General features: G+C 37.0%; 1 protein-coding gene across 6 annotated transcripts in view; it reads right to left on the bottom strand.

Annotated features, from left to right (window-relative positions):
- Nucleotides 1-11,025: 11,025 nt before the first annotated feature.
- Nucleotides 11,026-22,758, bottom strand: part of RAB3IP (RAB3A interacting protein) — a 49,034-nt gene continuing 37,301 nt past the window's right edge. For all 6 annotated transcript variants that reach the window (XM_082635931.1, XM_082635933.1, XM_082635932.1 and 3 more), the window contains 5 exons: nt 21,061-21,189; nt 19,699-19,811; nt 16,151-16,250; nt 15,724-15,793; nt 11,026-11,265 (listed from right to left, as the gene is read on the bottom strand). In XM_082635931.1, the coding sequence (XP_082492057.1) occupies nt 11,183-11,265; nt 15,724-15,793; nt 16,151-16,250; nt 19,699-19,811; nt 21,061-21,189 (495 nt within the window). In that variant the 3' untranslated portion in view covers nt 11,026-11,182. The remainder of the gene's footprint in view (nt 11,266-15,723; nt 15,794-16,150; nt 16,251-19,698; nt 19,812-21,060; nt 21,190-22,758) is intronic.

The following is a 22,758-nucleotide window of genomic DNA, read 5'->3' as shown; positions in this document are numbered from 1 at the left end:
GTAACCACGCAAAAGGAAAATTCATGAAGAGGGAAGTGGTAGAAAATCCATCTCTCTTTCTATAGGGAACTGTTTCTACTCTGCCTTTCGTCTTTGTTTTAAGGACCTTTGTCCTTAGTGACACATGTAATTACATAAATGGGCAATAAATACATAGCCTTATCTCCTATTTGTCCTTTTACACCAATATATTTATTTCTCTGCCTCTATCAACCAGATCGATTTAGCTACAGCCTAGCAAAGATATAGGGGTTTTTTTTCACCTAGAGAAAGAGGGCAAATCAATATAATCACTTTCATAGATACCGAGGCTTGTGATAATGAAAAGTTAGGATTTGTTAAATATTTCCAATTCTACTCGCAGTGAAAAAAATTCCTTGATACGCACCTCGTCCATTTCCTCCAGTTTATTTTCTTTGAAAGTAGAAACCATAAAGTATGAGAAGTCCCTCTAATGAGCAATAAAACTGCGTTTCTGATTTAGTAATTCTTACAACCAAGTATATGGTTCACTCCTAGCTGGTTTTACTCCTAAATATAAAGGTATACCCAAATAAATGTTTTGTTTTCACTATTTAGCTATTAACTTATCTAATAATAGACTAAAAGGAATACAATTAGGAAATTAAACTAGTCCTTTCAGCTCCTTCCTGTTTCCTTTTTCCCCAACTTTTTATTTTGAAAGTTTTTAACCTATAGAAGAACTGAAAGAATAGTACCATGAAATACCCTATACTCTTCGTCTAGATTTACTAATTGCTAATATTTTCCCACTTTTGCTTTTTGTCTCTCTCTCTCTCTCTCTCTCTCTATATATATATATATATATATATATATATATATATCCTTGTCATTTTTGGTTGGTTGGTTTTTATAACATTGATACTTGTTTAACAGTCCTGGAGCATTGTCTTATATAATGTCCCACATTCTGCATTTGTCAGATTATTTCACTTTTGTTAGAACTGGTATGGGTGATGTGGTATACTTCCCAATAAGTATTTTAAAACTTCACACATATAAACTGTTTAAACAAAAAAAATAATTTTATCCTGGGGGAAAAAAGAGGCTTAGAATCCTATTTTGAAAGTTATATTGGGTCCCAGATCTTTAAGGACAAGTCATTAAGTTGCTTCAAGAAATAGATTTTCTATTTGTTTCAGTTCAACTTGTGCTAAACTCTCTGCTGGGTGCAGGAAATAAAAAGATGTGTAAATTATGGTCCCTTCCCTCCACAGGCTCAAATGTAGGGCACGAGAAAAATACAAGGAACTATAACTCAAGGCAGACTCTGATAAGAGCTGGGGAAAACATCCCAAGAGAACAGAGGAAGGAAAGATTAATTTCATCTGAGAGGATGTGGAAAGGTGTCATAAAGAGCTGGGATTTGAAGAGACTTAAACAATGGACATGTCTTTAAAAACATGAGCAATGGCTTGGAGGGGAGAAAGCCCAGGTACAGCGACTGGAGTTACGGTGTATGGATGGTGGAGTGAGAAAAAAAGATGAGAAGTAGGCTGAAGAAGGGTTTGGGGAGATTTTGAATGTTAGGCTAAATCTGAATTTGATTCCATGCATATTCATTCTAAGCATATCTACTGATATTTTCTATTTGGGTAGTTGTGGTGCATGATATAATTAAGTCTAATTTAGAAAGAAGCTGTGTTAGAGTGTGTTGATTGGGGCAGTAACTAAATTTACACCAGCTGAGAAGCTACTGCGAATCCAGATAGGCAGTAACAAAGCCTGAAGATGCTATAGAACCAAGATGAGTTGGCTACCAACTGGATATGGGGAGCAAGGGAGAAATCAAATGTGATTTTTTAAAAGGACTTCTATGCCTTTAGGTGCAGTATGAATTAAAATGTCTAAAACATGTAGTCTATGTTTTAGCTGGAAGCTCCCAGCCAAGTTTTCTGGAGGCCGTTGGAAGTTAAGTCACTATACTATATCCTCTGCCAAATGATAATTCTGGATTCTAACCAACAGTTCACCCAGAGACTTCACATAGTCAGCAGCAGAGTAATGAGTGACAGGAAAGAAATTAGATTCCATTTAATAAGCTGAGAGACAAAGGTTAGAATTGGAGTCCCAATCTCAAATAATTATAGGACCAGGCAGGTAAGTGAGTAAAATGGGTCAAAATAAGCAAAAAAACAACCATGAGAGCATATTTATAACCGACAACTGATCTTTAGCTGTGTCTCTATCAGGGAGACACTTAGGGGTGGTGGAGCAGAGAGCAAACCAGAGGGTACCTGCCCTAAGGGTAGAGCCGCCCAACAGGTGGCATCACTCAGCTCCCTCCACATGCTGCCACTCAAGGATATGGACTCAGGGTTCTTGAAAGGGCCAACTTTAAAAGAGAAGCTGGAAATACAGATTTTAATTTTAAATCGCATTTTAAAATGTTGCAACGAATATGTTTAAAAACAAAACAAACAGAACAATACACCAAAACATTGTTAAGGACAAATAGCACACGTGTGAAAGGGCAATTTAGCCTTCAGTTTGCAACATCTGGGTTGGAGGCTAAATTATAACAACCAACAGGGTTTGAGGAAAGCAAAGAGAATTTGGAAGAAAGATGTTGGAAGGGCTAGAAAATACCTCTGTATTAATTAATGAGTCCAGAGCACACAGCTGAGCACAATGCAGCTGGAGGCAGCTGGGATTTAAGCGGAAGTTTCTCCCTCACAGTAAATAACAAATATTACCCATATTTCCTTGATTCTGGTCTTTACATCTCCAATGGTCTAAGATTTTCCAGTTCTGTTGGGCATCCCATTTTGCACAAATTCAATGGAGACTCATTCTCTTGAATAGCAATCTAACGTAGTTGTCATTTGGATTTGTTTTGGTATTGACATTTCCTAAGAACATCAATAGCTAAATAGATCAAAGCTGTGCAGTGGTGGTTAAATCTGGGGATGTAATGATGGGAGCCTTGTCTCTCTTAAGACTGTCCCTGAGACTGATAGCTCCAGAATTCTCGTATTCATATCACAGTCCTTCCTCTTGAACTCAAGAGTGTTTGTGGGCTTGTACTTCCTTGACAGCTGCCTTTGGCAAGGGTTTCTATTCTTTAGCAAGCTTGCACCTCTTCTCTGATATTTGTTTCATTTTAAAAAGGTTGATGCATTGTTTTCCAAGCTGATTTTTATTATTTCTCTGTTAACAATAACCACTGTGGAAACTTAACGAGTTTGGGTTGAGTTTGGGTTTATGGATTTATCTTTTTTTTTTTTTGGCCACACCATGCAGCATGCAGGATCTTAGTTCCCTGACCAGGGATCAAACATGCACCCCCTGCAGTGGAAGTGCAGAGCCTTAATCACTGGACCACCAGGGAAGTCCCTGGATTTATTTTTCTAAGAAGCCATGAGAGGACATTAAGTAGGAAGTGACATTCTGATTTTTGTTTTTAAAAGGATCATGTTGGGTGCTGTCAGTGATTATAGAAGGGCAGGAGTGGAAGCAAGGACACCAAGTAAGAGATAATTGCAGGAGTCCAGGTGAAAGATGATGATGGCTTGGACGATGAGTGGAAGGAGTGGACACGGAGAGGAGTGGATGGATCCGAGATGTGTTTTGGAGAGAGTTGACTATAGGTCAACTCTACTCTCCTCCCTTCTCAAGAGTGGATCTCCTCAGAGCCCCGCCTAAAAATGTCAAGTCCTAAATGTGGCCTTTCCTCACCACCTAATCTGAAGTAGTCATTCATTCCCTCTAGCCATTATCCCATTTTAATTATATAGAGAGAACGTGTCCCATCTTTTAACATTTGTCTTTTTGTCCATTTCTCACTACACTGGGAACTCCATGAGAATTCGGACCGTGCCTGTCTTGCTCACTGCTGCTCCTGTAACACCTACGACAGCTCCTGACACATATAAGACTCTCAAATATGTGTGAATGAATGGAAGAATGAATGGATTTAGCGTGGAGAATTCTCATTCTAGAAGTTCTACAAATTATAGATATTACTGGGTCTTTATTTGCCCACATATCAAAGATAAGAAACTTAGCATCTCTTAAGATGGTACTGCATCCCATGAGGAAAACAAAAAAGTATTTTCTAGCACAAACGTTAAATACAAATACATATTCATACTGCTTTGGACTGTTTTAAACATTGTGCCTTATAGGGAAAAAAAATCTATGTAGGGAAAAACAATGAAGAAAATCTTTGAAAATAAAAGCTTCTGAATAAAAGCAGACCCGTTTTAGACTCTTGAGTGCACAAAACAAAAAAACACAGGATTTACATGGTGGTGGTGGAAGTGGGTAGGTTGGTGGTTGCAACTTCTTTCCAGGACTGAACAAACCTTTGTTCTTTCAGTGTAGATGCTTAGTCAAAGGCTGTGGGTTTTCAGAGCTGGGAGAGATGCTTGGAGAATGTCTGATCCAGCGTTATGGAGGAGGTCAGAGAGGAGTGGCCACCTGCCTAACCTCTCAGGTTTTGGGGAACCAAGCCTGGACCAGAATGTATGTCTTCTGAGCAACTCCCAATCCAGAGTTCTCTCCACTGGGCCAGGCTCTCTCCCCAGCTCTGAACTTACTTATAGAAATGTATCAAAGTCTTTCCCTTTTTTTTCAGAATTGATAATCAGGGCGATTAAATCCTGTATAAAAGTACTCTCAAGAATCTAAATTGTTAGTCAGCACCCCAACTCTACCCTCTCCTCCGCCTTGTCATTCCAACTAGCTCCTCTGTAGTCAGTCTTTTTCGTAGGCTTTTCCTCTCTCTGTCATAGTAGCTCAGGGCCTGGTGCCGTACTTCTCTGACTCCAAAGTATCCCTAAAGCTCTCGTCTGATCTCATGGCTAACTACTCCCAAACTTAACTGCTGGCCTGATCATATCATTGAATTTAGACTTGTATATCCAATGCCTACTTAACATTTCCACTTTGACGCTTAACGGGCATCTCAAACAATGTGTCAGACACTAAATTCTTGTCTCTATTCCACCATGTGTAATATGCCCCATCCCAGATTTCCTCATCTCAGTAAACTGCAGCAATAGCTAAAGCCAAAAGCCTAGGATTCAGAACCAATTTCTCTTTCCTTTCCTTCTTCCAATTCATCAACAGGTCCTGTTATCCCTTTTAGTTTTTGGAATTCAGGTTTATATAATTGGACTAATCATAATCCTTGGTTTGTAACACCCCACCATCATGGTCTGTGCATGATTCTATTAATTCATTTGTTCATGCATTTACTTTAAATGACAAATGAACCCATCATCCAATCCAGGGACTAGAACATTAACAATGAATTTACTCACATATTTGCTGCTCCCAGTTCTCTCTCCTTATCTCCCCCTCATCCAAAGGTAACCCTATCCTGAACTTTATTACTATCTTGTGGTTTTTTATTAATAGTTTTGTCTCATATACACAGATGCCTAAACAATTCTGTTTTAGTAGTTTTTAAACTTCATGAGAAAAGTATTATGCCACGTGTAGCCTTCTGAGTGTTTTACTTTTTCATTCAATTTATGTTGCTATGTTCCATGTGAGCACACAATACTTTACCCTCCTGTAGATGGACATTTGGGTTTTTCCCAGGACATTATTATGTATGTATTCTGGGACACTTTGTGCAGGTATTTCTCGAGTATGTGCCTAAAAGTGGAATTGCTAGGCTATGGGCAACTAATGTTCAACTTTGCAAATGAATGGTTTTTCAGTAGTAGATACACATTGACATTCCCATTAGCAATATATGAGTAATCCTATTGATTGAAATTCTCTTCAAAACTTGACTGTGGGGCCTCCCTGGTGGCGCAGTGGTTGAGAGTCCGCCTGCCGATGCAGGGGATACGGGTTCGTGCCCCGGTCTGGGAGGATCCCATATGCCGCGGAGCGGCTGGGCCCGTGAGCCATGGCCGCTGGGCCTGCGCATCCGGAGCCTGTGCTCCGCAACGGGAGAGGCCACAACAGTGAGAGGCCCGCATACCGCAAAAAAAAGAAAAAAAAAAAAAAAAAAAAAAAACTTGACTGTGTTGTGCTTTTTAACTTTTGCTAGTTGGATAAAGTTAAAATATCACTGTGGTCTTGACTTAGTTTATCTGATTATTAACAGAAATGAAAACCTCTTAACATGCGTATTGGCCCATATGCACTTCCAATTCTGCGAAGGACCTGTTTCAGTCTTTTGTCCATTTTTCTGTTGTCTTTTTCTTATGGATTTGTAGAATTTCTGTATATATTCTTAATATTAATCGATTATTGGTTATGAGTTTTGCAAATTTCTTCTTACAGTTTACAGTTTGGCTTTAATATGTCTAAATTAACAATTTATAACAAAGCACTATTTTCTTTTACATTTATTTATCTTTCACGGTCTCTTTTGCTTCCAGTTTAAGAAGTCCTTCTTAAAGCAGGATCAGGAAGATATTCACCTACATTTTTTTTTTTTTTTTTTGCGGTACACAGGCCTCTCACTGTTGTGGCCTCTCCCGTTGTGGAACACAGGCTCCGGACGCGCAGGCTCAGCGGCCATGGCCCACGGGCCCAGGCGCTCCGCGGCATGTGGGACCTTCCCGGACCAGGGCACGAACTCGTGTCCCCTGCATCGGCAGGTGGACTCTCAACCACTGCGCCGCCAAGGAAGCCCTTACTTACATTTTTAAAATATGTTTCACCTATAGTTTTAACTATATTTTCTACATCAAAATTTCTAAAGTTTCAGGACACTTAAAACAGTTGTTTTTATGTATGGTGTGAAGAAGAGATCCAATTCTGTATATTCCTTTTTGTCAGCTCTACTTAATAGTCCTATCACTGATCTACCATGCCTTCTCTGTCAATATGAAATTTACACATATGCATGGGTCTCCATTGGGGCTCTCTATTCTATTCCACTGGCCATTTTTCCTGTTTCTGCACTCACATCACACTCTTAAGTACTTCAGCCTTATAAGAAGTCCTTCTCACAGGACAAATTATCCCTCCTTTCTTTTTCTTCAAAAGTGCCTTGGTTATTCTTCATCCTTCACCACGTCACATAAATTTCATTTTGTCAATTCAAGGAGAAATGTTGGGATTTAGTTTGGAGATGCACTAAATCTATATATCAACTTGGAGAGAATTAACATCTTTCATATTGTCTTTCTATCCATGAACATAGGATCAATCTAGTCCTCCTTATTGTCTTTTAGTGAAGTTGTATAACTTTCTGTACACAGATCTGTGTACAGATTACACAGTAATCTAACCAAATCTAATCTTTGGTTAGATTACTTAGCACTTTAGAATTATGTTTGCAATTGTTTGGTCTTAAAAGTCCATTTTCTAATTGTTTGAGGTTGGTGTATGTAAGTATAATTCACAATTATACACTGATCCCTTATTTAGCCACCTAATAATTTGATGGAAGATTTTTTTTTATTTCCTATGTAGATAATCACATCATAAGAAAATAATGACAGTTTACTTTCTCCTTTCCAATCAGTATATCTTTATCTTCCTCATGGTGCTGCACTGGCTAACATTTATAGTACAATTCTGAATAAAAGTGAAGACAGTGGTCATCTTTATTTTATTGTTCATTTCAAAGAGAATGTTTCTAATGTTTCCTCTCTTAGGGTGATGTTTATTATAGGATGCTTGAAGATACTTTTTACCAAGCTGAGAAGTACCCTTTCATCTACAGATTACTAAAAGTTATTAATGAGCATTTTTATCAAATGTTTTTCTCCATCTACTGATCAGATGGTTTTTCACTTTTATTCTGTAAATGCAGCAAATATTTATAAATTTTCTAATATACCATCTTTGTATTCCTGGAATAAACACCACTTGCTCAGTATATTAAATTCAGTTTACCTTTGCATATATATTCACGACAAAATGGGACTATAATCTTCCTTTTTTGTATTGCCCCCATCTGGTTTTACTATCAGTTATATTGGTTTTTGATGTAGGAGACATTCTGTTCTCCAGAATATATCGAAGATTAGAATACCCATTCTTTAAAGTTTGGTAAAACCACCTATGCCTAGAGTTTTCTTTACAGGAGGATTTCTAACTACTTCCTTTCCTTTAATAGTATTAGTACTGCTCAGGCTTCTGACTTCTTCTTAACCAAAATATAACACATTTTTTCTAGGCATTTTCCCTTTTGCCTAAATTTGGAAACTTATTGCCATGTTGTTCATAACATCCGTTAGTATGTGCAGTGACATACGCCTTTTCATTCCCAATATGGGTTATTTGTGCATTTTCTCTTTCTCCAGGATAAACTTGCCAGAAATTTTTGTCTATTTTGTTCATCTTTTCAAAGACTCAATAGCTCTGATGATCTTCTACTGCATTCTTGTTTTCTGTTTCTGCTCTTATCTCCTTCATCTCGTTCTCCTATAACTTCGTTAATTGGACACTCAGCTCATTTTAAAAATGTAAGTAAGGATTTAAAGCTATAAACTTTTCCCTGAAGCACTTTCTCTGTATCCTTGTAAGTTCTGATATTATTAGTCAGCTCTTAGTATTTTTAAATTTCTCCATTTTTATTATTTCTATTTTTCCATTAAGACTTCTTGGTGCACTCAATTTTTAGTATTATGTAAAACCCATCTCTATGTCTAATAATATTTTTGTCCTATCATGTTCTTTTCTGTTAACAGTATAACCACTCTAGCTTTCTTTTGGTATTTTCCTGGCATCTTTTTTCCATTCTTTTATTCCAACATTTCCATGTCCTTATGCTTTGTTATCATATACTTTAATCCAACTTGACTATTTTTTTACTTACTTTTTATTTCCATATCATACTCTTTTGTTTCTCTACTTGGTCTCTTCACTTTTAACTGATTATCTCCATTTTTCATCTAACAAGAAATTTAATATATCCCCATGCTCTCTGGTCTTCTCCCATTCCCATTGTGTTGATATTGTAAAGAATTTTAGTTCTAGATTGTTATGGATATACTTGAAGTTTTAAAATTTTCTTTAGCCTTACTTTTTTATTCTTTTAAAGTTATCAACAAACTTTCTCTACGTATCTGGTCACTTTTCTTCCCAAATCTCAAAGCATCTCCTGGATTTGTTCCTCTTTTAGTTTTAGTATTTTCTCCACAAGTGTCTTTTTTTAAAAAAATTTATTTATATATTGGCCATGCCATGCGGCATGCAGGATCCTAGTTCCCCAACCAGGGATCGAACCTGTGTCCCCTGCATTGGGAGCGTGGAGTCTTAACCACTGGACTGCCAGGGAAGCTCCCCCAATTTTTTTTTTTTCCGGCTGCGTTGGGTCTCTGTTGCTGTGCACAGGCTTTCTCTAGTTGCAGTGAGCAGGGACTACTCTTCGTTGCGGTGCACACGGGCTTCTCATTGCAGTGGCTTCTCTTGTTGTGAAGCACAGGCTCTAGGTGCATGGGCTTCAGTAGTTGCATCACACAGGCTCAGTAGTTGTTGCATGCGGGCTCTAGGGCATGCAGGCTTCAGTAGTTGTGGCGCGTGGGCTCAGTAGTTGTGGCTCACGGATTCTAGAGCACAGGCTCGGTAGTTGTGGTGCACGGTCTTAGCTGCTCCGCGGCATGTGGGATCTTCCCAGGCCAGGGCTCGAACCCGAGTCCCCTGTATTGGCAGGCAGATTCTTCACCAGTGTGCCACCAGGGAAGTCCCCCCAAAGTGTTTTTAATTTGCATCTTTGTGTGGGAAATCTTCTGAAGCTTTGAAAGTCTGAGCGCATGTTTATTATGCCCTCACATGAACTATCAAGACATAAAATTCTAGTTTCAAATTTCTTTTCATGTTCAATTTCATATTCTTGAGCTGGGCACAGTAATGATGGTTTCTACCATACCATTCTCAAATATCCTTTTGTCTGTGCGCTTCCATCCATCCTGGTGACTGAGTCTTCTATACGTAAGGTTGACCAAACCTTTGAGATGGGACTGAAAGTAATACCACCTTCAGAACACCAGTTCTCTCATACACATCTGCTATGAATATAAATTGGTTCATCTTTTCTAGACGGCAATTTGGCAATGCAGATCAAATATTTTAAAATACACATGTACCTTGCTTGACCCAACAATTTTACTTCTAGGCATCTATATGAAGGAAATAAGCCAACAATGTTCCAAGAAGTATACATAAGGATCCTCACCACAGCATTATGACATGAAAAAGAAATTTAAAACAAACTAATCTCCAAACACAATTAGTTAACATCCTATAATCAAAACCTTACATTGATCCAGATTTGTAGAATTTTTAAGTAAAAAAAAAAGAAAGTCTACTTTTTGTTTCAGAAATGTACACATAGGTAGAAAATATCTGAAAGTCTATTCTTCAAAAATATGGAGTAGCTTTCTCTAGATGGAGGGACTAAAGTGGTTTCTCATTTCTTCTTTTTGCTTTTCCATACAATTTGTTTTACAATTTGAAACTGACACATCGAGTGGCTCTGTGATCATGTGTATCCTTTCCAAGTATCACTCTTTCAACCCACACCCCTTCCAACCCCCCTGAGCACACACCAAACTCCTAATTTATCTTTATACCCTTTCAATGATTACTACAGTGCTCAATGTATGTAAAGTATAAATACACTATATCAAGATGTTTAAGAATGCATCTCTAGAATAAAATGTGACTGTCCTCTATTAATCACCATAATAAAGGGATTCTTTAAGTTACAGAGAACAGAATGAATAAAAGTAACTTTCTTTTCAGAAGAAGTCTTTCTTTAAATAAAATCTTTTTTTTTTCAATCCTAACATATAAAACAGACAAAAATAGAGTCATTCTAGTGGGGGGGAAGGAAGCCAATCCTGTTCACTTACCTTTCTTGTCTTTTGCAGGCTGCTATGAAGTTTGAAAACTACAATTCAATATATTCAGCTGACCCTATATATCATGTCAGAGCTAGAAGAGAAAGCAAAAACACACTCAATCTAATATTTATTTATTTAGCTTTTTTTTTTTTTGCAACTATAAATTACAATCACTAGTACACCTGTAATTCTTTATAGTGTGTTCAACTAAAGAATAAGCAGACACAGCATAGGTCAGTTTAAAAGAAATCACAGTACTTCTCAGTGTAATTTGCAAAAGAGGGAAAAAGTCTTGGACCCACTCCTTGGAAGGAAATAAATATCAAGTAACCATAAAAATATTCAGTCATTTTCCAGGTCTTCAGGGAGGTTCGTGCATGGTCCCAGGCAGAGCATCACAGTTCCTCTTTGAAATATCCCAGCTTTGCCAATGACATCTCTTTTCTCAACTGCATAACTTCCCAAAACATTTGATCAACTATACAAACAGAAAAGAGAAACACATAAATCATAAACTATTATCTTAATTATTTTTAATCTGTTTCACTGAAAATTTAAGATTAGCTGAAATGCCAGTTGGGCATCTCCTAATGATGTACCTAATGCGTAGACATGCTATCACTGCATCCCACTAAATTCTCCATGTACTTGTGAGCATCCCAGCTTTATGAATAAATAAGCAGTATTTACCAATTTTTCTACAACAATTTGTTAGATACATCAATGACTGACTACCATTTTAGCCCAAAAGAAGGTAGGCATCTCAGTGTCCTGAGTAACTGGCAATGCTGCTGCTTTCTTGAGTAACTACACTCAGTGCTCAATTACACAAGAGTTATTATCTAACTTATGCATCTTCTTGCTGTAGTTTGCTGTATCTTGGCCATTTTTCACTTTTCATTAAAACTAACAGAGTAAACAGGAAAAAAAGGAAAACAAGAGACAGTCCAGAGAACTTAGTAACATTCTTTGTGAGTAATAATAGGGAAAGATTTTGTGTATGGCTCAGTTAGAAATAAAAATAAATGCAGAGGATGAACTGTAAATTTCAATTATCTGTGCTTCTGAAAGTCCCCTCTATAAGTGGGAAGAAATTTGCTCTGTTTTAGATAATAAAAGGTCTCTCTCTGACATATGATCAGATTAGATTGTTTAGATCAGTGGTTCTCAACCTGGGAGAATGTGTCCCCAGGTGTGCATTTGGCAATGTCTGGATACATTTTTCATTACTAGCATCTAGTGAGTAAAGCCCACGGATGCTATTAAACATCCTACAATGCACAAGACAGTCTCCCACAACAAAGAATTATCCAGTTTAAAATAATAATAGTACCAAGGCTGAGAAACCCTGCTTTATATTTAACTGCCTTAAATCCTTTTTAGCACAAGGCACAGATAATAAACAGATTGTAAAATTAACAATAATTTACTACAAACCCACTCAGTATACAGTGTGTAACAAATGCTGTGAAGTGAAAGAGTAAGAGGAACCAGACAAGATATCACTTTTATCACCATCACCACAACCACTCATGATCCCTTCTTCCTGTTTTCACAAAGTAGAGTACCTTTCATTCTTCCCTACAAAAACTTCTTTTCTTTTCTTTTTATTCAAACAGAAAGTTACAAAAATTATAATCATCCTCATCAGTTTACTCAGTCCCATGTAATTAATTTTTTTTCCATCTTGATCTTTTGTTAGCACTTTTATGAATTCCTCAGTTTTCCATTAGAGTTCTGAAAATGCTTATTCATTCAGTTCAGCAGTATAGTCAGTTACCAAAAACCTGTACTTGTCAGAGTCTTTTCCATGAATTCCTTGAAGATGAAACCCTTTTATAGGAACATTTTTGCAAAAGCACCAGAGTACACCCAGAACTGTCTGTAAATGACAGAAGACTTAAAAATGACCATGGTTAAAGATCTGATGAAAGTTCATAATAATGCAATTGACAAGGAAATTTAGTTGTTTCTGAGATATACATTTTAAAGTAATAACTAGAATTATGACTTATAACATTATACCAGAACATGTAAGATTTTTAGAAAGTTCATGTAATGTCTGAAACATTTATATTAACCTATTTCCATACAAATAACCCCCCAAAAGTTCAGTATTAGTTGTTTTTTGTTTGTTTGTTTGTTTATACTGCAGGTTCTTATTAGTCATCAATTTTATACACATCAGTGTATACATGTCAATCCCAATCGCCCAATTCAGCACACCACCATCCCCACCCCACCGTGGTTTTCCCCCCCTTGGTGTCCATACATTTGTTCTCTACATCTGTGTCTCAAATTCTTCCCGCAAACCGGTTCATCTGTATCATCTTTCTAGGTTCCACATACATGCGTTAATATACAATATTTTTCTCTTTCTGACTTACTTCACTCTGTATGACAGTCTCTAGATCCATCCACGTCTCAACAAATGACTCAATTTCGTTCCTTTTTATGGCTGAGTAATATTCCATTGTATATATGTACCACATCTTCTTTATCCATTCGTCTGTCGATGGGCATTTAGGTTGCTTCCATGACCTGGCTATTGTAAATAGTGCTGCAGTGAACATTGGGGTGCATGTGTCTTTTTGAATAATGGTTTCCTCTGGGTATACGCCCAGTAGTGGGATTGCTGGATCATATGGTAATTCTGTTTTTAGTTTTTTAAGGAACCTCCATACTGTTCTCCATAGTGGCTGTGTCAATTTACATTCCCACCAACAGTGCAAGAGGGTTCCCTTTTCTCCACACCCTCTCCAGCATTTGTTTTTTGTAGATTTTCTGATGATGCCCATTCTAACTGGTGTGAGGTGACATCATTGTAGTTTTGATTTGCATTTCTCTAATAATTAGTGATGTTGAGCAGCTTTTCATGTGCTTCTTGGCTATCTGTATGTCTTCTTTGGAGAAATGTCTATTTAGGTCTTCTGCCCATTTTTGGACTGGGTTGTTTGTTTCTTTAATATTGGGCTGCATGAGTTGTTTATATATTTTGGAGATTAATCCTTTGTCCGTTAATTCATTTGCAAATATTTTCTCCCATCCTGAGGGTTGTCTTTTCGTCTTGTTTATGGTTTCCTTTGCTGTGTAAAAGCTTTGAAGTTACATTAGGTCCCATTTGTTTATTTTTGTTTTTATTTCCATTACTCTAGGAGGTGGATCATAAAAGATCTTGCTGTGATTTATGTCAAAGAGTGTTCTTCCTATGTTTTCCTCTAAGAGTTTTATAGTGTCCGGTCCTACATTTAGGTCTCAAATCCATTTTGAGTTTATTTTTGTGTATGGTGTTAGGGAGTGTTCTAATTTCATTCTTTTACATAAAACTTCTTTTTTTAACAAGGAGAAAACATAGGCTTGACAACTTAACACAAATCATCTGTTCTTCAGCTTAAATCATATTATCTACCAATAGGTATTCAAAAAGGTTTAAATTTTATTAAAGTCATAAAAAGTACTGTATAGTTTAAAGACTGCTTTTATGCTCTGTGGCCTTTTGAAATTCAACGTTAATTAGAGACACGTTTCACCCCTTTTCTTTTATGCATTAAAACCTAATTATATGGGATTATAAATAAATGACTGTTTTCAACGTACTAGAGCTTGAAAATGCTCAACTAAGTTTTTATCAACACGACTGATTTTTCCAAAGAATTAAGATTCACTGGTTTACATGACAGAAAGATAGTAGGCATCTACTAGTTTTTAAGTATAAGAAAATTTTCAGTGTTTAGAAAAATATAAACAGGAAAATTTCCCACAACTTCAAATACAAAACTGGCATGGACTTGTCCCTAGCCTAGTATCTGTTATTTCTGTTTTCAAACATTCTGTTTTAAAACAATCATACATATTAAAAAGAAAAAGAAAAACAAAAACACAAAACAAAACACTGTCTTTGAGCTGTCAGGCCATATTAGTTTCTATGCCTGGTATTTAAGACATTCGGCTATAAAATCGTAAGTAATCATGAAAGACTACATTAAAAATGCCATGAAAGGCTACATTAAAAAATATCCAGGGCTTCCCTGTTGGCGCAGTGGTTGAGAGTCCGCCTGCCGATGCAGGGGACACAGGTTCGTGCCCCGGTCCGGGAAGATCCCACATGCCGCGGAGCGGCTGGGCCCGTGAGCCATGGCCGCTGAGCTTGCGCGTCCGGAGCCTGTGCTCCGCAATGGGAGAGGCCACAGCAGTGAGAGGCCTGCATACTGCACACACACACAAAAAAAATCCAGGAGAATCCTGGGCTGACTATCCTGGATATATCATCTGCATGTCTCAGCTGATTTAGAACACAGTAATCTTTATTCCACTCAGAATTACGCTCAGGACTGCTTTATTAACTCACACATGAAAGTAGAAAATACAGAAAAAAATTTATTGTTAGTACCTTGTGGGTTCCAGTAATTAAAATAAATCTGGGGAATTCCCTGGCGGTCCAGTGGTTAGGACTCTGCACTTGCACTGCAGGGGACACAGATTTGATCCCTGGTCAGGGAGCTAAGATCCCACATGCCACGTGGCATGGCCAAAAATAAAAAATCTATTAAAAAATAAAATAAAATAAAATAAAACAAAATAAAATAAATCAGACCATGTCTAGAGCTTGTTCATTTTTATTTCTTAAGGAGTAAATTCAATGGGCTTTATATGCTCCTCCCACACTTACCATCTGGTTTATCATATACCCCTTAAAAGTTAAAACTGATCCTGCTTAAAACTCAAAATTAGAGTAAAATGAGGCAAATATAAGGATTAAATACAACATGTTTAAAAGACGCATTTGTTCCCAAATTCTTCACATATTTTATTAGACCTACAAAAGAGATTCAATACAAATGTACCAATAATAAAGTTTACTCGCGCTTACTATTATGTTCCATACATTTTACTGAACTTTCATGCAAATATTTTATAATGAATTAAGAACACTCACCATCCTGCTGTTTCACAAGTCCCTGTTGAATATATCGAATATACGTGAAAAAGTTACATACAGAAGTGATCTAGGCCAAAAAGAAAAAAAAATGTTAAACAGTCAAATATCTCACATCAAAGCAAGCTTTATTAAAATTTGTGGTTAATGAGGAGCAACTAAGCCCGTGTGCCACAACTACTGAGCCTGCGCTCTAGAGCCCTCGAGCCACAACTACTGAGCCCACGAGCAACAACTACTGCAGCCTGCGCACCCTGAGCCCGTGCTCTGCAACAAGAGAAGCCACCACAACTAGAAGCCCACGCAGCACAATGAAGAGTAGCCCCCACTCGCCGCAACTAGAGAAAGCCCACGCGCAGCAATGAAGACACAACGCAGCCAAAAATAAATAAATTAATTTAAAAAAATTTGTGGTTAAGTTACTTACCCTGTATCTGCAAAAAGGAGAAATATAATAATAATTGCTTGAGTCCCCTAATTTAATTCTGTGTTTACAGGACTTACTCTGACCTGTGAGAGCACATTTTCTGTAAAATAAGGATAAATTTTAGTTTTTTTAATTAAAAGCATTTTGCCCCTTCCTTCTAGACAAGTTGTATATTCATTAAGACAACTAATACCTGAGAACCGACCATGTATCAGGCACTTTGTGATGCTGGGCTATAATGATGAAAAAGACAAAATCCCTGCCCTTTGGGGCTTACATTCTAGTGTAAGCTTACAGGCATGGCTTTAGACATGGTTCTAGAAATAGAAGCTAAATGTGTTAATATATGTCCTGGGGCAAATTTACAAATGAGTAATCAGCTGCAGGGCAGCTCTCAGCTTTCCACTGGGACTTCAACTTCTCTCTCAGTTGAAAAAAAGTTAAAAGTGACTGTTTAAGTCTCAGAACATGTTATTGACAGCTTGCAGGAGAACAGCTTCCAGATGGGATACTTTTTGGTGTGTTGGGTTGGTATATATATATTTAACGTGGCACCTAGGCCTAAGAAGTATAAAGGAATAAGCTACTGTACAAATACACTGAATCTTAACAATTACACAAAGGGTACACTACATTTAGACATACCAACCTTTCTCTTTGCATACTACAACATGTAAAATTTGGTATGAGGCCTTTCTGGCTGGCATTAGGCTGAAAGTCTCTCTTTTTTTTTTTTTTGCCACACCACTTGGCACGTGGAATCTCAGTTCCCCGACCAGGGATTGAACCTGTGCTCCCTGCACTGGAAGTGCGGGGTCTTAACCACTGGACTGCCAGGAAAGTCCCCCTGAAAGCCTCTTGAGAGTAGTGAATGTATTTTATTCATCTTTAAATGCCTGGCACCAAGCACGTGCCTGGCACACAGCAGACATTCAATGACTGTTGGTTAAGTGACAGGCCACCTGTCACTCCACTGCTCAACAGGATCAGGCTGGACTCACAGCAGCCCAGTTGTCAACCTCCTAAATTAGAAGCTTGACTGAAGATAGCTATCATTCCTTGTCAATGCAAAATTAGTGTAGCTCTAAGTAAAATAAAGTGGCCAACAGCATTTTATACAACATCATAAATTATATAAGAAAAATATATTAAATGAACGTTAATTTTCAGCTATACTTACCAGAAATATGATACAACTGTGCCTCCATATTAAGCCAACACATGGAGAATGTGTATTTAAAAGAGGGTAATTTTGGAAGTGGCCATTCAAATCATAAAAGAATTCTTACCTTTTCAAAGAGATTTAGCCTCATTTTTCCTTTATTAGAAAATTCCTTTAATGATCTATAACAATATTTAAAAGCACTAACTACTAGCTTGGGGAGGATAGACAATCAAGAAATTTAAGGGACAAGTGTTAAAAGTCCTTGGAACTATATACTATTTTAAGTACAATTTACACAAGAGAAAAAGGTAACCATCAAACTGATAAAAATCACCTTTTGGAAGCAGACATAACTATTTGTCTACTATTTTTCTAATTTTGAAAGGACTCAGGTAAAGTGGTTTTAAGTATCAACTTTTAAAATAATAAAGTGTTTAAGTTATCTCATTTCTAAAGTCAATATATTTTTATTTGAGCTAGGATTCAACACTAAGTCTTCTGACCTCTAATTGCAATGTTTTTTTTAACATGCCACACTACCTCAGTATCCCTTAACAGCTCTAGTCCCAAGATTTCAAATCCTTGCTTGCCATTTTCACTTAGGGATGTCAACGTGTCTAAATCTAGACCTATCATCTTGTTTCCAAAACCAGAGCCCTTCCTATTGATTTCCAAAAGTTCACAGCATCCCTCTAATCAGTCACCTCTAATTCCTTTTTTCCACATCTTCCCTCTCCATACACTCACCATCCTCTGAACACACTGTTTTCTTGTTCCTTTATTCAGTCATATGTACTGTTGCTTATCTCCCCAATTCCACCCATGCTTCAAAAGCCCAGATCAAATCAAATCCCAAGAACAGTCCCTGATCACCACCAGTAGAATGATCTTGCCTTCCACAAAACTCCCCGAGCACTGTGCCATTCGTTTAGTGATTATCTTGATAACCTCATCCACAAGAGCCATACTTCACGTTTCATAAACGATGACAACGTCTTCTTTAGTATTCTCCACACAATATGCACCGCAAACACCTTGGTTTCTGGCCCCATTCCCACAAGGACAACAATATTCTTAATGATGTAAATTATTCTCTAAACCTAATCTGTATAATTATTTTACTAAAATACTGTAAAAATCTACTTTAACTGAGATTCTGATTTGTTATCATTTGATATTTGCACATGTTTAATGTGTGATATATAATGCAAGTACAAATTTAAAATCCTACAGTAAAAACTGTTATATTTAAAATAAGGTATAACATAGAAACTAAAAGTACAAAAAGTATTGATGACCAGGATAAAAATACCCAGGTGTTTGTTGAAGGATAGAATTTAGGAATGAAAATCTCTTCCCCAAAATTCAGAGGCCACCATACTACAGGTGTGGCATGGGGGAGTGTAAAACAGGACATAACTCTAGGTAGACGTGTGGCTCACAGAGCAAATACAGGATTAAGTTACCCAAATACCAACACTGTGTGATGCTGCTGAGAGTGTAACGTGTATAACAGGAAACAAGAACTATACAGCTCCTACGACTGGCTTTAACAGACTTAGTAGTTAATCTCAACCAGCTATTTCCGCCTCTGCCTTCAAAATGGCCTGATGGGATTCAATTATTGCTTGCTGTGAGCTCTCTCGGGCTCTTCGGTCCCCTATACTGATCTAGTTCTTCACCACCAACTAAGCAGCTTCCTCAAAATCTTTTGAAGTCACTTTTTAAACAGCTGTGGCAAACGTTTTATGTACTGTTGGTTTCAGTCTTTCCTCCTAGCAGGACCAGTTGGAAGACAGCTTGCCCTGCTATGAAATGTGGGAGTCACCCCTGAAGGTATACAACTGCCAAATCTCTCTCACATATGGGAGACAGAGCTGTTTATTTACCAAAGTGAGGAAGTTTTATAATGAGAGTAGTAAAGGAGAGGACTAACCAAGCCTTCTGGTACCCTGTTTTCATGCTTGGTAAGACTTGGTCTAATTCATTGTCTTCTCAAACTATTTTTGATGGCAAGCCTCAGAAAGAAATAATTTACACAAAAGCCCAGAACACATAGCTGTACATAAACAAAAATTCTGCTTATGACCCACTAAAGAGATTTCATAATCAACTAATGGATTATAACATGCGGTTTTTAAAGAAGTTTCTAACACCTGATCTACCTGGATCCCACATATACGTTTGTTATTAAAAGGGCTCTCCACTGATGCTAAATTTGAATTCCCCACACTGCCCGGGGATTGGTCTTTGGGCTGCACAAACTTTAAACAGAAAACTGACAAGAGATTTAACATTTAAAACCAGAAAATATTAAATAACTACAACACATAAAATTTTAAAAACTCAGTATCTTCCCTAAGACATGGTTTTGAAAACATACTTTGGTCCTCCACATTCAACTGCAGATGCTTTCACAAATCGAATAGGTTGTAGTCCCACTGGTTCAATGCTTAGAGTATTGTTTTCCACAGCCTCCAGAACAGCCGAAGCCAACTTCAAAAAAAACAAAGAAGTATTAGATGCTATGCTGGAAGGAAAATATAAAAATTCTATTCTATAATAAACTGGTTTTTAAAAATTATTTTTCCCAAGGTCCACTAGATTTGCCTTAGCTAATGAAAAAGAAAGAAACCACATAATCTCGGTTTAAATTCTTTTATAATTCAAACATTGTTATGAAAGGCAATTCAGTTATAGTTAAATAACTTTTCTTATTATCTAGAAGGAGATTAAAGACATTAATTCCACACCACCCCTTACCCACAATTAACATCCACTGGTAACGTCACTTCAAAATGAATATCCTAATGCTTTATTTTGCTAAATTTATGCATTATTTTTTCCTATTGGTCATTCATAACACAGCAATATGTGTTAATTCTAGCTATATATTTACTGATCATGTATTTATATGCACAAGAGTCTACAAAGAATTAACTGAGTTATCAAATATTAAATGCCCAGATGGAGACGGTAGTAACTGATAAACAGTTGATGAAACAGACAAATTTCATTCTGGCAAGATTACTCATACTGAACAGCCTACCTAAAACCAGAGCCACAGTGACTAACATATCTACATATCAAAAGCATTTTACTGCTCATCTTAACTTTTCCTTACAAGCAGTGTTATATAATTAAATCCTCTAAAGACTTAACATAAGACTCTTAGGATTAACTTTCTTAAACACTGATTAACAGGATATTTGTAGACAAACTTTCCACATGTAAGAACAAATTAAAATTATGACCTTACATTTGTATACTGCCTTGTAGTATTTTTTTTTAAGTTTTTCTATCTACTTAATTCACTTCATTTTATCTTAACAATCCTGTGACACAGGCAAGGAAGGCATTTTTTCCCCCTGTTTTAAAGATGAAGAAACTAAATAGGACTTCTTTTTAATCACATACAGATAAACCCAACAAACACTTCAGAGTGTACATAACTTCCCTTGCACCGAACCTTGGACTAAAAATTAAGTCCTACCCCCTTACATATTTAATACTTCACTCCAGTGCAACACACTGCAGCATAAGTGATCCTCTGCTCAAATAAGGAAAGAGGTTCAGTAAGTGAATGCCAAGAAATTATTATGATCCTAATATGGAATGGAGAAAATGGTAAAATATGACACTTTATAACTTATTTATGTAAGAGATATTAAAATATGCAACATGACTTAGTAAAAGGTATAGGAACAACTCTAATGCATTTCTGTTAAGATTTGTTTTTAATTACCTCACTTTTTGAGAAGGTTAAACATGGAAAAATATCTTCCTGATAGATTTTGTCTAAGAAAGGACACGTTCTGTCCATTATGGGCTCATCCTTCCAAGATTTGAATTCATTATACAGGGATAAGTCAGCCTGACAAAAGAAAACACAAAATAACTTTTTTAAAAGTACAAACATAAAATAACTTTATAAAATTGAAACCTAATTTAAATATTACTGAAAAAGAAATACTCTTTATTTAAAATAATAATTGAACCATTCTTTTTTTTTTATTAGTTTCTGCTTTATAACAAAGTGAATCAGTCATACATATACATCTGTTCCCACATCCCAACTGAACCATTCTTGATTAACTAATACATGGTAGTCATTTTTCTTTTTTTTTTTTAACTGAAGTATAGTTGATTTACAATATTGTGTTAAGCAAAGTGATTCTGTTATACATATATTTTTCAGATTCTTTTCTATGATAGGTTATTACAAGATACTGAATATAGCTCCCTGTACTATACAGTAAATTCTTGTTGTTGATTTTATATATAGTAATGTATGTCTGTTAATCCCATACTCCTAGTTTATCCCTCCCCCGTCCTTTCCCCTTTGGTAACCATAAGTTTGTTTTCTATGTCTGTGAGTCTGTTTCTGTTTTGTAAATAAATTCATTTGCATCTTTTTTTAGATTCCACATATAAGTGATATCATATTTGTCTTTCTCTTTCTAACTTACTTCACTTAGTATGATAATCTCTAGGTCCATCCATGTTGCTACAAATGGCAATATTTCCTTCTTTTTTATGGCTGAGTAATATTCCATTGCAGCAATTTTTCTTTTAAAAAAACAATCCAAACTCCCAAATGACTAGCTGGTGCTTTTCAATGTATTCACTATGGTGTCCAAGGACACTACTATTATCCACCTCGCCAAAAAAACTAATAGTAATGTTGGAGCTCCCCTTAAGATACAAGTGCAGGGCTTCCCTGGTGGCGCAGTGGTTGAGAGTCCGCCTGCCGATGCAGGGGACACAGGTTCATTCCCTGGTCCGGGAAGATCCCACATGCCGCGGAGCGGCTGGGCCCATGAGCCATGGCCACTGAGCCTGTGCATCTGGAGCCTGTGCTCCACAATGGGAGAGGCCACAACAGTGAGAGGCCCGCGTACCGCAAAAAAAAAAAAAAAAAAAAAAAAAAAAAGATACAAGTGCACACTGTTCTGAATATAAAAGATGATAAGTCTTTTGTGAAAATAACCAGAAGTAATTTGGAGCCAAGTTAATTAAATAAAGTGTTTGAGGGGCTTCCCTGGTGGCGCAGTGGTTAAGAATCCACCTGCCAATGCAGGGGACATGGGTTCAAGCCCTGGTCCGAGATGATCCCACATGCGGTGGAGCAACTAAGCCCATGTGCCACAACTACTGAGCCTGCGCGCCTAGAGCCCATGCTTCGCAACAAGAGAAGCCACTGCAATGAGAAGCCTGCGTGCCACAACGAAGAGCAGCCTCCTCTCGCTGCAACTCTAGAAAGCCCGTGTGCAGCAACCAAGATCCAACACAGACAAAAATAAATAAATAAAAATAAATAATTTAAAAAAGAATTTAAAAATAACACGTTTGAATAAACAGAGACTGACTAAACCGTGAAACCTCATTTGGGGTCAAAAGTGACACCAATTCTTCTGCTATTACCTTAAGGCATTTCCAAAAG

This window comes from Mesoplodon mirus (assembly GCF_964341445.2).
Source record: "Mesoplodon mirus genome assembly, chromosome: 11".
Taxonomy (NCBI): domain Eukaryota; kingdom Metazoa; phylum Chordata; class Mammalia; order Artiodactyla; family Ziphiidae; genus Mesoplodon; species Mesoplodon mirus.
This window is presented reverse-complemented; position numbering and strand designations above follow the sequence as displayed.